The sequence below is a fragment of the Lycium barbarum genome, chromosome 11, assembly GCF_019175385.1.
Source record: "Lycium barbarum isolate Lr01 chromosome 11, ASM1917538v2, whole genome shotgun sequence".
Lineage (NCBI taxonomy): Eukaryota > Viridiplantae > Streptophyta > Magnoliopsida > Solanales > Solanaceae > Lycium > Lycium barbarum.
Window position 1 is genome coordinate 2,323,154 of NC_083347.1, and position 18,460 is coordinate 2,341,613.

The 18,460-nt window shown below is 34.0% G+C and overlaps 1 protein-coding gene and 1 non-coding gene across 2 annotated transcripts; both read left to right on the forward strand.

Annotated features, from left to right (window-relative positions):
• Positions 1 to 1,298: 1,298 nt before the first annotated feature.
• LOC132620711 (small nucleolar RNA snoR74) lies at positions 1,299 to 1,426 on the forward strand. The gene has a single exon (XR_009575143.1). It is a non-coding gene; the product is annotated as a small nucleolar RNA snoR74 (small nucleolar RNA).
• Positions 1,427 to 5,901: 4,475 nt separating this feature from the next.
• On the forward strand, positions 5,902 to 17,518 carry LOC132617349 (mitochondrial import inner membrane translocase subunit TIM50-like). Its single transcript, XM_060332342.1, has 10 exons — positions 5,902 to 6,261; positions 7,606 to 7,694; positions 8,339 to 8,375; positions 9,408 to 9,469; positions 9,589 to 9,702; positions 9,918 to 10,022; positions 10,103 to 10,201; positions 11,087 to 11,243; positions 11,332 to 11,434; positions 17,194 to 17,518. Exons 1-10 carry the CDS (start codon positions 6,045 to 6,047, stop codon positions 17,237 to 17,239), a joined length of 1,029 nt encoding a protein of 342 aa, XP_060188325.1. The 5' UTR covers positions 5,902 to 6,044; the 3' UTR covers positions 17,240 to 17,518.
• Positions 17,519 to 18,460: the final 942 nt, after the last annotated feature.

Sequence of the window (18,460 nt, forward strand, 5' to 3'; positions counted from 1 at the left end):
ACATTTATTATTGAGTAACCTTTTTCAAATTTATTGGAGTATAATATAATTAAATTTACAAAATATAAAATACGAATTGGACTAATTGACGTACTTCTGAAAATATCTAGCAAGTCATGAGCTGGCTTCAGTTGGTACCTTCAGCGTGAGTGCAGTAAATGAACAGCAATAGTAAAACATGACAAGTGTTCTATAAAGTCCTGAGATTGATTTTGAAATTCGAACCAATGGTGATAAAAGGTTCTAGAAAGTCTATAATTCAATGTTCTTTCCATTTCCCAATTGGAGACTTCTAGACACTGTCACGACCCCCTCTTCAAGTTTTATTGATGTCCTCAAATTATCTCATTTAATGTTGACATACTATGACTTCATATGGTGATTTTAAATCGGTGTTTACTTATATAATTTATAGAAAAATTTAAATTCAATTTTATATCATGATATTGGATGATTTTAGATTTCAAATCATGATTTCAAAAATTTTAAATGTAAAATTTGACTCATGAGTTTATGTTTTGTAAAAAAATACATAAGTTTATATTTGTAAAAAAATACTCATAAGTTAGTAACTATATTCACCAATCATGTTTACTAACTATTTATATCAAATATTAAACGGAAAAGGGCCAAATATATCCATGTACTATCGGAAAAGGGTTAAATATACCCCTCACTATACTTTAGGTCCAAATATACCCCTCCACAGTTGAAGTTGACCAAGATGGAGTTAAATTCCACGTGACATTAATATTTTAATGAAATAAATGTCATGTGGCATGTCACCTCACTAACCAACCCAATTTTACCCCTGCCCTCCCTATCTTCTTCCACCACCACCACCTCCTCCTCTACTACCACCCTCCTTATGCCCACCGCCATTTTCACAAACTCAAACTTAAGGCTGGTGCACTGATTTCCCAGTAGCATAAATTTAGTACTTGAATATCAAATTCCTTTTTTTTTGTGTGTGTATGTGTGTGTAGAAATTGGCTATTTACGGAAGAATGATGAAATCTTCTAGCATATGTGTAAACGCACCTGTTTATGGTGGTGCAGTGAGCGGTACTATCCACACGAGATTTCTGACTCTCCTTTTTTTTTCCCCTTCTTATCAATTCAACATAACCGTTTACAATTTTAATAGAAAAAAATTATCTAACAAATTTTTCATTTCCAGATCTCTTAGGTTTAATTTTTACATAAAATAAAAAAAATCAAAATCAATGGACCATTTCGTTATTTACCTCCTTCGTCTACTATTACTAATGAACTGGTGTGGTGGTTTCTTTAATGAGTTGTAACTATTGCTTATTGTGAATTGGTCTCCCGTTAAGTTTAGGGACATAAAAAGAAATTGAATTGTTATTGGGTGAACCACTTGACTTTCTTATGATGGAATGGTTCAGTAAACGATGATACATATTCTTCTGCTATTAACAACATTTGCACTGAATAATAATTTTGGGTCGACAGAGTTAGGTTAGATGTAAAATAGATCAAATTTAATATGGAGGTATGTCGATTATGAAGGTAGAGATACCATTTTATTAACGGCTGAGGCATGTTTTATTTTATCATCATGGCAGTCCATGTTAACATAAATTTAGTACTTGAATATCAAATTTCTCAGTGCACCGGCTTTAAGTTTGAGTTTGTGAAAATGGTGGTGGGCATAAGGAGGGTGGTAGTAGAGAAGGAGGTGGTGGTGGAAGAAGATAGGGAGAGGAGGGGTAAAATTGAATTGGTTAGTGAGGTGGCATGTCACATGACATTTATTTCATTAAAATATTAATGCCATGTGAGATTTGACTCCATCTTGGTCAACTTTAACTATGGAGGGGTATATTTGAACCCAACGTATAATGACAGGGGTATATTTGGACCAAAAGTATAACGAGGAGTATATTTAATCATTTTCCGATAGTACAGGGGTATATTTGGCCCTTTTACGAATATTCAAAGATTTGTAAGTTGATGCTATATTTATAACAAATTTACTCTTACCAACCATGTGGGAGGATTATATTAAAAAGTAGTTACACTACAACTCATGTTCAATTTTTTAAATTATTGAATAAAAATTTGATCAATTGATGTTAGATTTTTTTTTAAAAGACCTTCTTGTAGTGTATTAATTTTGTTATGAATTATGATTTGCTCATTTGATAAGACTGTATAACAATTGGGAAAGTTTTGATGGTTTTCGTAACTTGTGGGTTTTTTATCTCTATGAGAAAAACACAACTAAAGAAATCCAAATTGCATGTCCAAACAAAACTTCAACTTCAAATCATCACGATTTCAAATTATGTCCAAACGGCTTCTAGCAAAATGAAGGCCAAGTAGATCGACAGGCTAATAAATTTGTCATTTATTTTATTTAAATATCGGAATTATGACTTGTTTTAATTGAACATTTGATACATGGTAAAATATTTGTATTAGACACTTTCGACTCTAATTTTAAAAAAACTTATGTGTGTGTTCTCAAACCCCATTATGTAGAATATGAGTTCGTAACATAAAATATGTCACATCTTTTAATTATACACATCAATCTCAATTGAACAGACATGTGAGTCTACAACTTATTAAGGCTAATCCGTCTAATAAAAGAGGTAATATATTTTAAGTGGTTAATCTACATAATTGATGTTTGAGAACATATGTATAAGTTTTCTCGAAATTTGAGTCAGAAGTGTGTAATAGAAATATTTTATCATGTGTTTAGATACTCAATTAGATCATGTCGTAGTTTGAATGTCTAAAAGAAATAAATATACCAGGAAGGTTCACAGGTCGTCAATGTATTCCACCAACTTTGTTAAAGCCTATGTTTTTTGGGTTAAATTGTCGGATATTTAAAGTTTATGGAAAAGATGATTAATTTGAATTGATGTTAAGTAAATTTAATATTAGGTTCAAGTAGGGTGTTTTTGTGAGAAGTGTGAGTTCGCATGTACTCACTTTTCCCTCCTACATCATATATACTCATCAAAAATAACGTTTAGCAATACTCCTCAACAACCTGAAGTATACAATTTACTCTAAAATTTTTATAGAAGAATAATGTGGTATTCCCTTATATTCTTAGGGGTCGTTTGGTGCATGGTATAAGCTGGGTTATCTCAGCACTATTTTTTTATACCATGCTTGGTAGAAGTTATAAATTTATCCTGGGATAAATTTATACCTTGTACCAAACAAAATATAAAATGCATCCCATGGTATAGGCTGGGATATAACTTCTTATACCACTTATCCTAAGACTATTTTATACCATTTAGAAGATGGTATAAAATAGTCTCAAGATATGAGATAAATTAGTCTCGAGATTATATTCCCGAGATAATTTTGGCCATGTACTAAACGACCACTTATAGCTTAGAGTCACCCCATGATAACCAACTATGTATGTATGTCAATTATAACCAACCATTTAATGACCTAAGAAACTCTATTCTTTTTAGATTGAATTACACTGGGCAAGGTTTTAAGCTATTCATTTATATTTCACGACAACATAAAGCTTAAACTCATTACCAAGAGTTGAGAGATTTCATTTTGATCAATCATTAATTTCACGAGCTTTTAATCATACGCAATATCTTTTCAACCATTGTCATGAGGCCATGAGCGGCAATATCAAGTCAAAGAAAATTCTTACACCATATTCTTTAAAAGGATATCCTATTGACAATTTATGATAGTTATATAACCATTTGTAATTATCCAATTAGTCGGTGCAACAATCATATCACTATATGCATTATATATTTATGTGATTTAGTTAATGAGATCGTCTCATCTTTATCCTATAACTATACAGACAATCACATAAATATTAATCTAGCTGAATCATTAATGTCCTAACTAATGCTGCTATGATTAAGAATAATTTCTAATTAAGTTATAAGGGACGTGACCATCATAATCATGATCTCCATCGTGATGACTAATCCCAAAACTTAATCAAAATCATCTTATTATATAATCAAACAATTGAAAACTAGTATGATAAAAGAATTTCAGATGACATGTATTTATCAAATAATATTCACAAATTTGTGCACAAATAATCATATGGAAACTGAATCCATGGTATGCCAAATACTCTCTCCCTCCACGTTACTTGTTCATGTTTGGCTTGAAGCAATAAATAAAATAATAATTTAACTATATTACACCTTATTATTACAAGTCATCTCAATTATTGAAAAGCCAATAAGAAATACTTAGCGCTTAATGATAAGGGCAAAATGGATACAAAATAATAAATTATCTCTTAACTCTTCAAACCGAGCAAGTAAAAGTGGATATTTATTTTCAGTACTATGGACAAGTAAAATTGAACGAGAGAGAGATAGAGAGAGTATATCCTATTCCCTTCGGTCTAAAATAAATAAATTTTTGAGACTTTATAGAAAGGGGACGATAGGGGCAGGAGAAGCTATTCATTTGGGCCAGCGTCTTTCTTTTTGTAGGTTGATGGACGATGATGTTCCAGTGTTTTCCTTTTATGAAATCTCACCCTTTCCTGTTGGTCCATGATAAATGAATTGTCTTAAATTCCAAAAATAAATCCAATATTTCCTTTCAGAATTACCCTTGACTTTTCAACTATTTTATACACTTTCTAGGAGTATAGTAAAGTATTAAATAAAGAGAGTATATTTCGAGGCATAAATTAGACTAATTGTAAAAAAGTAATATTGTCAAATGAGCCTTTAATTGTTGTAATGAGCAGGGACTTAGTAGCTCAGTTGGTTGGCTATATGAAATTTCACCTTATTGATGAGGGTTCAATCCCCACATTGTAATCCCCTCCCCTATTTTTTCTTCCCCTTCCCCCATGTAATAAAAATCATTTAAAAAAAAATAAAAAATTGCTGTAATGAATTAACTTTGTTACGAACTTGTCACGCTACAAAAATTCATTTAGGCTTAATACCTAGATGGACCCTTAAACTTGGCATGTTTTGTAAGATAGACATATAAACTTATAAGGTGACCAGATAGACACTTAAACTTACTCAAAGTGTATTTTTCAAGTTTTTCAGTTGTTTTGAAAACAAAAATTATATTTTTCAAACACTCACAATTTTCATGGCCAAACAAGCCCTAAATATATCACAAAATATTTTTTTTTAAAATGCAAAAATAAGGCAAACGCATATACATGAGACTATAAATGTGCACTTAAACCAATAAATACTCGCTAATCGCAATTTTGCAGCTTTCAATTAACTCGGATTTTTTTTTACACTTGAATAATTAAAAAACAATAACTTTAACCAATAAAAATCCTTAAAAAAAGAAATTTCAAATTAAGAAATTTCTAAGTTCAGTATTTCAAGTGTAAAAGAAATTTCAAATTAAGAAAACTGTAAAGCCGAGAAGAAAATCCTTAAAAAAAAGAAATTTCTTAATTTGAAATTTCTTTTTTTAAGGATTTTTATTGGTTAAAGTTATTGTTTTTTAATTATTCAAGTGTAAAAAAAAACCGAGTTACTTGAAAGCTGCAAAATTGCGATTAGCGAGTATTTATTGGTTTAAGTGCACATTTATAGTCTCATGTATATGCGTTTGCCTTATTTTTACATTTTAAAAAATATATTTTGTGATATATTTAGGGCTTGTTTGGCCATGAAAATTGTGAGTGTTTGAAAAATATAGTTTTTGTTTTCAAAACAACTGAAAAACTTGAAAAATACACTTTGAGTAAGTTTAAGTGTCTATCTGGTCACCTTATAAGTTTATATGCTTATCTTATAAAATATGCCAAGTTTAAGGGTCCATCTGGATATTAAGCCATTCATTTATTTTGAGAGGAGGTAACAATTAGTACAAAGTACGCATCGATTATTAATTAGTACAAGGGCAGAGGTTTTAAAGCATTTAGCAGCGGTTTGTTCAACTAAAAGAACAGCAGTAAAAAAAACATCGAAAGTACATCCAAACCCCTTGCTTCACTTTTGTCTCTGATATTTCCTTCTTCTTCCTCCTATATGCATAAACCCTAAATCCCTCACATAATAATAATGTACTCTATTATAGCCCGATCACGATTTCGAATTCCTTCGTCAGTTTCGAGAACTAATCGAAATCGATTATCATCGACCGCCGCTCTCCTCCAAGACCAGCCACCACCTCCTCCACAACCGTCGGCCACCGAGAACAAGTCATGGAATATTCTAAAGTACAGTCTTGTTGCTGCCCTCACTGGTGGTGTTGCCACTGCCGGTTACGCTACTTACGGTACTCTTGTCATTTAATAATTGTCTTCCATTTCAGTATTATTATTGATAGAGCATATCATTGTAGTACTCAATTTTGGATGTGGGATTTGGACTTCATTATGCACCTCTCAAGATAAGATATTATCTGAGAGCTTGTTTGGATTGGCTTATTTTAGGTGCTTTAAAGCTGAAATAGCTTTTAAACACTTTTGTAGGGTTTGGGTCAAGATAAAAAAGTGCTTTTGCCAAAAGCCATAACCTATGGCTTTTGCTTATAAACCATAAGTTATAAGACCATCCAAACAGGCTATAAGATTAGCAAAGTAGCTATGATCTATCCTTGTGTTACCTGATCAGAAAATGTCGAAGGATATTTGTGTATGAAAACACTGCTAACCGGATAGTATACTCGGGTCTATTACACTTTTGATACTGCCATTTAAACCTGTCTTACATTTCAGTTGTATTACTTGGATTGATTGATGAAGGAAAAATGTTCTATTTAGAACATCATAAATCTTTGAATGCTGTCTACAATCTCCATTATATGAAAATAGCTAGCAGCACCACTATTTATAATAGTACGAAACCTACTTTTTTTTTTTCCTTCTTTTGATGTCAAGGGAGCCCGCAGCTGCTACCCTTTGGGTGTGCACAGGGTAAACCCGGTTTCTGTGCAGTAGCTCGCAAACCACACAAATAACCCGCACTAGGCAAGCCTTGTGCGACGAGATCGACCCAGAAGGAAAATCCCCTGCTTTTTGTAGAAAGGGGGTTTCGAACCTGAGACCTCCATTATGGAAGCCCCCATGCTCAACCAACTGAGCCACCCTTGATTTTGCCATTTAAAATTGTCTTCCATTTCAGTATTATTATTACTTTGCATTGATAGAGGATTTTGTGGCTATCATTTGTACTAAACTTAAACGTGGGATTGATAGGATTTGAAGAACAAAGGAAAGGAATTTGCAAAAAGAAGTTAGCCAGCTAGGAAGAAAGTAAAAATTAGGGAATTTCAAGCCTTCTCAACAGTTCATATACTCAGTCTGCTTACCAAAAGCATGACTAGTAAGATTGAACCCCAAGTGCTGAATAGAGAAATACAAATAGGCAAATCCAATACACATCAGGAAGGTGTACACGCATTAAGCAATAATTATTTGGATAAAATAATTAGTACATTGTTAGTTAATATGTCCAATGGCGGGCTTAGGTACTGGTGCTCATAATGGACTTGATATGGAATAGTTTCTGTGAAAAATGCAAAGAGGTCAAGGACTGGTGGGTTTTTCTTTATCATTAATATTCTGTTGGTATTATGTGCATATCATTTCATGAAAACTGACATATCCTTGATCTACAGCATATTCGTTGGATGAAGTTGAGGAGAAGACCAAGGCTTTGCGTGCATCTGCAAACTATACTGCTGGTGATAATGCGGCTGGTTTTGATGTTAGTCTGGATTACTCTAATTTATTTTCACTGCACAAGTTTGTGTTATCCTGAGCTTTTTAAACTAATGTCAAAGTAATTGTTTATTTGGCACAAGGAGTAATGCACAATTACATCTAAAAGGAAAGAAAATAAAGAAGATTATATGCATATAAGCAACATTTAGCTCGAGTCAGTGGTGGATAGATTATGCACATCTTAGCTGCAACCATCTACTTAAATCATTTGTTTGGTTTGTGCTTACTTTATTTTACCTTGTCGGTAAATGTGTACTCTTCAAAAGTTGAAAAGGAATATGAGTGAGATGATAGGATATATTAATGCCGCCATCATAACCATGTACTGCTCAAACAATGCACAGATATTGGCAGGAATTGGTTGAAACTTTTATAGGGCTCATGAACGCACTCCTTCCGCCAATTTGATTCGAGGGAGAGATAAACTAGTTGCCCTTTTGTAATTAAAATCTCATGTGCATGAGTCAGAATCTCATTTTCTAAGAGCAAATGCGTCAACCAACTTTATAATTGTTTGTTTGTCTATAGAGTAATCTGCACAGACTCAATGGATTGGAGAAGTTTTATTCTGTTACCGGTTCTTGTTGAAGAAATTTCATGATATTCAGTTGCCTATTCTTTTTGCAGAAATTTCAAGCTTTGCTATACTCCTCTGCAATGACAGGTTGGTTTTAATTTCGAGTTCTCTCCATCTAATCCAAGGACATGAACTTATGCTTGTTGCGCGCTCTCAGTTGTGTGCAATATATAGATATAATACACATTGTTGTCTTCAAACTTTTTATTTTCTATTTGTTGCATGATATCTTTGGCAACTAGTCAAGGAGGTGTCCATAAACTTGTGTTCCCTTTAGTCATGAATTATGCCGTTGTTGGCGCATCAAAAGCTTCTGCTGCACTAACCCGCAAGGGTGGCTCAGTTGGTTGAGCATGGGGCTTTCATAATGAAGGTCTCAAGTTCGAAACCCCCTGCCTACAATAGCAGGGGATTTGCCTTCTGGGTCAAGCTCGTCGCACAGGGCTTGTCTTGTGCGGGTTACCTCTCATGTGTGGTTTGCGAGCTATTGCATAGGAGCTGGGTTTACCCTGTGCGCACCCGAAGGGTAGCGGCTGCGGGTTCCAATTTCATTAAAAAAAAAAAAAGCCTCTGCTGCGCTGCGGGGGATGGGGATTGTCTGTCTTGTACTAGCTTGTCATGGAATGTGAATGATATGTGGGACTGTCGCAATGCCTAATGTTCGGGCATATAACATGATCCACGGGTTTCACACGGTTTACTACACGTCTCATTGATATGATTTATGAGTTTAACTATGTCCATTCTGGAACTACTGATTAAAAGTAGGAAATAAAAAAATTGTGTTCAATGCTTGGTTTTTTCCTGGGTTTTGGTGTTAATGGAAGCAAGTATAAGGAAGGATGAAAATACTCATTCTAGGACGTAATAATATATTTTTAATTATGTTGATCATATTTCTTGGTAAATGATTTATTGTAATGGTGTAATTATATTTTCTTAATTATTTTGATAACATTTATTTGAAAATGATTTCCTATAATGGTATAATTATATTTTATTATTTTTGTTGATAATGATCTTTTGTAGTGCATTCTTTGGTAGTTTTCTTGGGTTAATCTTACTCCTGTTCTCTATTTTTATTTTGATATGTTGATTCTCTTCTTCTGAAAATTCCAGTGCCTGCCAAGTTAGTTGAGCTTTACATAGATCTCAGGCGCATGACTGAAGAACAAGTTCGAGTTGAGTAATTATGCACCTTTTTATTTTTATTGTTGTTGTTGTGTAGCTTTTATAAGCCTTGTTCTTCTTGCATATCAGCTACATCCAATTACATCTAAGATCTTTTTGACTGCTGTAGGGTTTTAGTGAACCAACATCAGACAAGCTCCTGCCAGATTTGCATCCATTGGAGCAGCATGTCTTTACGCTCGTTCTTGATGTGAGTGAGACATTGGTCTACTCTGACTGGAAGGTAAAATTTCTAGTAGTGAACTAGCTGGATTTTTCATTTTAATCGCGTGGTTTGAACTTGCTGTAATTGCTTTTTTCGGATCATGTTGAGTATGGAGGATAAGTCGTACCGTTAGATTCTTCCTACTGGTAGAGCTTTTCCCTCCTCAAAGTATTCAGATTGTTCTATCATTTCATTTTTCTGTCACTAATGTGAATTTTTCTGTCCCCTAAAAGCGTGAGAGAGGCTGGAGAACATTTAAAAGACCCGGGGTTGAGGATTTTCTGGAACACTTGGCTCAATTTTTTGAGATCATTGTATACTCTGACCAACAGAATATGGTATTTTTCTCTTCCTTCGTAGCTTCTTCTAGACTTTGTACCAGTTATGTATTTTAAACTTCTGCCTGTGGCTTTTGCAGTATGTTGATCCCATTATTGATAGGTTGGACCCAAAGCAGTGTATTCGGTATAGGCTATCAAGGGGTGCAACTAAATATGTGGGTGGCAAGCATTACAGAGTAGGTGATTTTGCTCATTCTCTAAATTTGGCATTCACCATCGTGTTCTTTATGTATCTTAGATTCATTTAGTTGGTCAATGTCCTTTGTAACTAAAATTCTCTTTTCTTCTCTGTGTCTGCATGGCCGGAATTAACCAAGAAAAAATCCCATTGCAGACGTTGAATCATAGTTGGAAGAATGGAACTTGTTAATCATGTAGAATACTCTTACAGTCTTACTCCCATATATGTGTTATTCTTCAATCTTTGTAGCAGAAAGTTCCCTCGAATAGGAGCAGACTTGCTGTTTAGGCTGTACCATATTCATTATGACACATTTAGATTCCAAAGTGTGCTATTCATAGCTGATAGCTTTCTCTGGAGTTCAGTAAGAGCCTACCCTTTTATTGAGTTATTGAACTTTTGCTTAGAGGCTTGAGCATCCAGCTTAGTTGTCAATATATAGAGCTACTTCCTTGATGCATGAATGATGCCTTCCTCCCAGAAACTTGTTCTAGTCTTACTATTAGTTTCTGAACAAGTTCTTATGATTTATCATCCTTCGTGATGTGCATCTTTTGGATTAATAGAAATGTTAGACCACATACTTTCTTTTTGCTCAATCTCCAAGATATGCTTCAGCTTCTATGCAAAAATTCTATCAACCTTACCTTTCTTTTTCTCCTTTTTTTCATTTGTTTTTATATTACTTGATGTTCAACTCCTTGCAAATGGTGATAATCAGGATTTCCATTTATGTTTCCTGTCTTTCTATGGTGGGATCCCTCGATTCTTTTCACCTTTCATCTGTTTTATGTTTGACCCCCCTTGTCCTTATTTTCTAACTCCTAACAGACGGTAATGGTTAAGATGTCCATGTTATCTGTGTCTGTTTCTTTTGCAGGACCTCTCCATGCTGAATAGGGATCCATCAAGGATTATATATATTAGTGGTAATGCATTAGAGAGTAGCCTTCAGAAAGAGAATTGCATAGAAATAAAACCATGGAAGGGAGATGTTGAAGATACCTCACTTTTGGATCTTATCCCATTTCTTGAATGTAAGTGTGTCAATAACAAATGAAATACAGAATCAGGTGCTCACCATGTAACTCTCACTTTTAATGACTCCATAACTTGTGCATGCAGACGTTGGGAAGCATAGACCAGGTGATATCCGAACTGTATTAGCTTCATACCAAGGACGTGATATTCCGAAGGAGTTTATTGAACGAACCAAAGAGTACCAGAGGTAAAGTTACTTGTTGATTCTTTTATTAGACATGGCTGTGCTGTTGAATATTATTTTAAATCCTTGATGACTTGGAGCTTAAGATGCTGCTGATTTTATTTATTTATTATTTTAGTTTGTTTGTGTGTGTGTGTGTGTGGGGGGGGGGGGGGTTGAGGGGTGTACGGAGGTTTATTTGCCCGGGCCAGTCTTACAAAAAATGCATTGGTATTTTTTTTATCCAGGGCCCTTGTAGGGGGGAAAACTGCGTGTTGGAGAGTTAACTGGAAAAAATAACGAGTGGATAGATTAGCTCCAAGTTTGACTTACTTTCCTTTTGTTTCTTAGTGGGCGTTTGGACATGCGATTTCATCTCTGATTTCATCTTATGAGATGAAATCCCAAATCATCCAAAAAGGCATGATTTGGGATTTGAAATCATGATTTCAAAAAATATAAATGTAAATTTGATCCATACTTTTATATTTTGTGGGAAAAGACCCATAAGTTGGTAGATATATTTACCAATCATGTTTACCAACCATAAGTTGGTAGATATATTGTTCGTACCATGCGGGAGAGGATTATATTAAAGAGTAGTTACATTACTATTCATGTTAAATTTTCCTTTTTATTGAACTAACGTTTGATCAATTGATGTTGTATTTTTTAGAAAGGCCTTCTAGTAGCGTATTAATTTTATTATGAACTATGATTTACTTATTTGGTAAGATTGTATAAGACTTGGGAAATTTTTTATGGTTTTCACAACTTGTAAGGTTTTTATGTTTATAAAAAAAACTGCAATTTAGGAAATCCAAATTGCATGTCTAAACATGATTTCATCTCATGAGATGAAATCATGTCCAAACGGCTCCTTATACAACTTAAATGTAATGTTATTAGTTAGGCAATCTTATAACATTTGGAAATTTCTTATTTTACCTTTTGAACGGTGATAGCTTGTTTTATGTTTTATTTATCTAAAAAAAAAAAAGGTCATCTAAAAAAAATGTCAGTATCTTTATTCTGTGTTTTTCTTTAAAAGAGATCATTGAGTAGAGAGTATTGGTATTTTTTTCTTAACTGTATTTTGGCTTTTACTTCTAAAAATCTTAACTATATGTATTTAGCGGAGAAACAATTTTCAATCAATTATGTATTGGAATTATCGTCAATTATCAACCAATTATAGTGTAAGAATTATATTTTTAGAGAATTTTTAAGTTATAAAAAAGTTTGTAGTTATAAATGTACAAGGATGGCATTTGAGTTTCTAAGCAGTGGTTAGGTAACTTGAGCGTAAATGTCAAACTGACATTGGATTTTCAGAAGGGAGGTTTCTGTAGTTATGTCTTTTATGTTTATGTAGTTGGAGTAATCTTATTCCTGTAAAACTCCCCTGATACTTTCAAAAAATTTCTTGAGGCGGCAGAGTCTCGTGCTGATAACGTGTTATAAAACTATATAATTGGAAATAAACAAGAGAAGCAAACTAAAATAACTTTGTAGAGAGAAAGGAGATATTGTATTATCACTTGTTGATGGTATTCCAAATGAGAAGGCAAAGGTCTCTATTTATAGAAGAGTTTTGCCCCTCAATCTTCAACATACAACTTGTGCAAATTGATTTACAATTTGCTACAACTAAAAAATACAACTACGGTATAACTTGCTACAACTAAAATACATCTTGCAAGTGCAAGTTGTATTTTATCACTTAATGTGCAAGTGCCAAGTAGTATAATTTACACTTAATAATACATCCAAATATCTTGTAATATAGTTCATAACAGTGAAATCAGAAGAGAGAGTTTGTGGAATAATCCATCATTGTCTCATCTTGATCCACGTGCTTCTATTTGTGAGCAAGAGGTTCAAAAGATTATTCACTTGCAGAAAATAGCAAATCAAATGCCAGACGCATTTACAAATTTGAAAAGAATTACCAAATCACATATCCCTGCAGAGAATGTCCCAGTTCGGATTGATGTCCCTAGAGGACCATCTACTAGTGTCGTAGCTAATGAGTCCAAAGCACGCCTGAAGCGTGGTAGACCATTGGGTTCTAAGGATTGAAATCCTAGAAAACGAAAAACCAATGAACAAGATGACACTACGAAAGAATCTCGTAAAGGAATTCAAGATTTGAGCAATCCTATGATCCTTGAAGAGATCAATGAGCCCGAGACTCAAGAAAATGAGGAACTATCAATAAATCCAATTGATGATGGAAATAATTTGAATCGATTAGAAATAGTGGTGGATTATGTCTTTGCATATAATGTTGCAACAAGAATTATGCAAGATAGTGAGGATCTTGAACCTCAATCTATTGGAGAATGTTGACAAAGATGCGATTGGCCAAAGTGGCAAGAAGCAATTAGATCAGTGTTGAATTCACTTGCCAAACGCGAAGTTTTTAGACCTGTAGTCCAAACACCTAAGGGCATTAAACCTGTTGGTTATAAATGGGTCTTTGTGCGTAAAAGAAATGAGAAAAATGAAATACAAAGATACAAAGCACGCCTTGTTGCACAAGGATTTTCACAAAGACCTGGTGTCGATTATGAAGAGACATACTCACCGGTTATGGATGCGATAACATTACGTTATCTTATTAGTTTCGCTGTCTATGAGAGAGTTGAGATGCATTTGATGGATGTGGTTACAACCTATCTTTATGGGTCACTTGATAGTGAGATATATATGAAAATCCCTGAAGGATTTAAGATGCCTGAAGCATATAGTTCAAAGTCTCGGGAAATATACTCAATTAGATTGCAAAGATCATTGTATGGCTTGAAGCAATCAGGACGCATATGGTATAACCGCCTAAGTGAGTTTTTATCGAAGGAAGGTTATATAAAGGATGCCATTTGCCCATGTGTTTTTATAAAGAAAACAACATCGGGGTTCGTTGTACTTGCTGTTTATGTTGACGTCATAAACCTTATTAGTACTCCAGCAGAGCTTCAAAAAGCAATTGATTATTTAAAGAAAGAATTTGAGATGAAAGATCTTGGAAAGACAAAATTATGTCTTGGTTTGCAAATTGAACATTTGACAAATGGTATCTTTTTCCATCAATCTGCCTATACAGAAAAGGTGTTAAAACGATTTTACATGAATGAAGCACATCCATTAAGTACTCCGATGGTTGTCCGATCATTTGATGTGAATAAGGATCCGTTCCGACCTTAAGAAAAGAATGAAGAGATTCTTGGTCCTGAAGTACCATATCGTAGTGCGATTGGTGCACTAATATATCTTGCTAATATTGCAAGGCGTGACATAGCATTTTCAGTTAATCTGCTAGCAAGATATAGCTCTGCTCCAACCAGGAGACACTGGAACGGAATCAAACACATACTGCGGTATCTAAAAGGGACTACTGATATGGGCTTGTTTTATTCCAATAATTGCAGTCCTGATCTTGTTGGTTATGCCGATGCAGGGTATTTATCTGACCCACACAAAACTCGATCTCAAACAGGCTATATGTTTACATGTGGGGGTACTGCTATATCTTGGCGATCTACAAAACAATCTATTATGGCTACTTCATCAAATCATACCGAAATAATAGCTATACATGAAACAAGCCGAGAATGTGTGTGGCTGAGGTCAATGATACATCTCATTCGAGAAAAATGTGATTTAAAATGTGACAAAGTACCCACGATCTTATTTGAAGATAATGCAGCGTGCATAGCCCAATTAAGGGGAAGATTCATAAAAGGAGATAGAATCAAGCATATTTCACCAAAATTATTCTTCACACATGATCTCCATAAGAATGGTGATATCAACGTACAACAGATTCGGTCAAGTGATAATTTAGCGGATTTGTTCACTAAGGCATTGCCAACCTCAACATTTAAGAAGTTGATATACAAGATTGGAATGCGTCATCTCCAAGACATCACTTGATGTTTCCATCAGGGGGAGTAAAATACGTGCTGTACTCTTTTTTCCTTAATCAAGGTTTTATCCCAATGGATTTTCCTGGTAAGGTTTTTAACGAGACAGCTAGCAATACGTATTACTAGATATGTGTACTCTTTTTCCTTCACTAGAATTTTTCTCACAGGTTTTTTTTTCTTAGTAAGGTTTTAACGAGGCATATATCTATTAATAAAACATCCAAGGGGGAGTGTTATGAACTATATTACAAGATATTTGGATGTATTATAAGTGTAAATTATACCACTTGCACATTAAGTGATAAAATACAACTTGCACTTGCAAGATGTATCTTAGTTGTAGCAAGTTATACCGTAGTTGTATTTTTTAGTTGTAGATTAGTTGTATCTTAGTTGTAGCAAATTGTAAATCAATTTGCACAAGTTGTATGTTGAAGATTGAGGGGCAAAACTCTTCTATAAATAGAGACCTTTGCCTTCTCATTTGGAATACCATCAACAAGTGATAATACAGTATCTCCCAATGGATTTTCGTGGTAAGGTTTTTAACGAGACAGCTAGCAATACGTATTACTAGATATGCGTACTCTTTTTCCTTCACTAGAATTTTTCTCACAGGGTTTTTTTTCTTAGTAAGGTTTTAACGAGGCATATATCTATTAATAAAACATCCAAGGGGGAGTGTTATGAACTATATTACAAGATATTTGGATGTATTATTAAGTGTAAATTATACCACTTGCACATTAAGTGATAAAATACAACTTGCACTTGCAAGATGTATCTTAGTTGTAGCAAGTTATACCGTAGTTGTATTTTTTAGTTGTAGATTAGTTGTATCTTAGTTGTAGCAAATTGTAAATCAATTTGCACAAGTTGTATGTTGAAGATTGAGGGGCAAAACTCTTCTATAAATAGAGACCTTTGCCTTCTCATTTGGAATACCATCAACCCTTTGCCTTCTCATTTGGAATACCATCAACAAGTGATAATACAATATTTCCTTTCTTTCTACAAAGTTATTTTAGTTTGCTTCTTGTTTATTTCCAATTATATAGTTTTATAACAGTATTGGAATTATCGTCAATTATCAACCAATTATAGTGTAAGAATTATATTTTTAGAGAATTTTTAAGTTATAAAAAAGTTTGTAGTTATAAATGAACAAGGATGGCATTTGAGTTTCTAAGCAGTGGTTAGGTAACTTGAGCGTAAATGTCAACCTGACATTGGATTTTCAGGAGGGAGGTTTCTGTAGTTATGTCTTTTATGTTTATATAGTTGGAGTAATCTTTTTCCTGTAAAACTCCCCTGATACCTTTTTGTTAGTTCCTTATCTTTAGTATAAGTCACAATGTAATGGAACTAACAAACTCTCTTTTGTACTTGCTATCTTTTGTGCTGTTTTCATCTACTTGCTGTACTTGATGTGTTTAATGAAATCACTTTCTTCATAAAAAAGGGAGGTTTTGTAGTGCAACATTGAAAGTAAAGGGGAGGCTATCTAGAAATGTTTCATTTCTTCGTTCATTTTGGCGACTATGTGTAGTTGGTCTCAAGATACCGTTTCTTGTTTGATCGGGGAACACTTCAGGTTTCACACACTCCGCATATCAATCTTCAATTCAGTGTCGTACGTGATTGTTTCTTGGTCAAACATCTCTTCCTTCAACCTGGAAAATGTGTCGTTATGTGCCTTCTAGTTGTTCGTCTCTTGCGAGCCCCCCTTTCTTGTTATCTTTGGCGGCTTGGTTGGTTATTTTAGCAATGAAATTGTTACCAGAGTGATTACTGGTTAGCTTATGTGAAAATTTCTTATATGATAAGTGTTGACTTAATGATTTGTTGATGCAGGCGAATGCAAGAGCAAAAACAGCATGGTCGTTTTTGGCGTCGCTAGTGATGAGTGTGGATTATTGGAAATTTGAGTTAAAAAAGGCGTCCCTCGGCTTCGGAAGATAAAAGCAATTGACATAGAACATTAAACTGTGATCAATTATTTGTATAACAAAAGAATTCAATTTGAGAATGTTACTCCTAACAACATGCTTGTATTCTTTTTGCCCAAGCAATGACACTTGTGTCATTAGCTCCTCTGTAATAATGGATTATGTAAAAGATTTGCCAATTTTGCATTTTGCTTGGTAACGGGAAAGGAAGAGTAGTTAACTGGTTTTTACTTCCTTTAAATTTACGGTAGATACACTTTTCACTTGTTTAGTGCAATTAGTAGGCATCTTGTCTATTTGTCCAATTTTGGAAGGATTACAACGTGCAAGAATTAACATATGATGATTGGAGTATAGTCCTTAATTACCTTTTTTTCCCCTTCCTGAGATAACAAAATGAGGAATAACCCTTACCCCTCTATATTAAGAAGATGCAGTTCTGGAATTTCTCTATTGGAACACGTCCGAGGTTACCGCTTATTGAAGCATTTGTAAAATTAAAAGAGGTGAGATAATTGAGTGATTAACATAGTGCTTTTGAACACGCTACCACTTATTGAAGCTAATGCGTATAATTAAAAGTGATGAGATATATTAAGTGATTAAAATATTTGTGTAATGAATGCTTGAGAACACGCACGGAAGATTATTTAAAATTTGAGCCGAAAGTGTCATATAAGAACTCTTCATTATGTGTTCAAATGCTCAATTGAGACGTGCCGTAGTTGACTATCTAAATAAAATTTACTGATAAGTTTAAGAGGTTGTCGATGTATTCATTTAATCCAGTATCACGAGATTGCAGTATGTGATTGACTAATCTACGGGATTATGAGAAAAATGACAAAGTCTTTGGTCGTCGCCCCAGTTGACCGGCAGTAAAGTTTGTGGCCTCATCTTCTTAATTCTTGAAGTTCACACTTGAGTCTTGTTTGGTACCAAACCTCATATGCATTACAAAATTCCAGCTTTTGAAAAGGACAGCTTTTTGAACATTTCCTTTTTTTTTAAAGGAAAAAAAGTTGATTTTCTTTCAAATTTTGTTTATACGCCTTTGGGATGTAAGTTATCGCGAGCCATTAAAAACACAACCACTTTTATTCATGTTAAGTAGGAGTACCAGTATTGTACTTTACATGTTCCGTTTTCACTCACTTATACGATAATTTCAA

Bases quoted from the DNA above. Each gene is read 5' to 3' on its own strand.
- LOC132617349 (XM_060332342.1), top strand. From the start codon at position 6,045: ATGTACTCTATTATAGCCCGATCACGATTTCGAATTCCTTCGTCAGTT. The intron at 9,470-9,588 runs GTTGAGTAATTA...TGACTGCTGTAG, and splicing joins TGACTGAAGAACAAGTTCGA to GGTTTTAGTGAACCAACATC. The intron at 11,244-11,331 runs GTAAGTGTGTCA...TTGTGCATGCAG, and splicing joins TCTTATCCCATTTCTTGAAT to ACGTTGGGAAGCATAGACCA.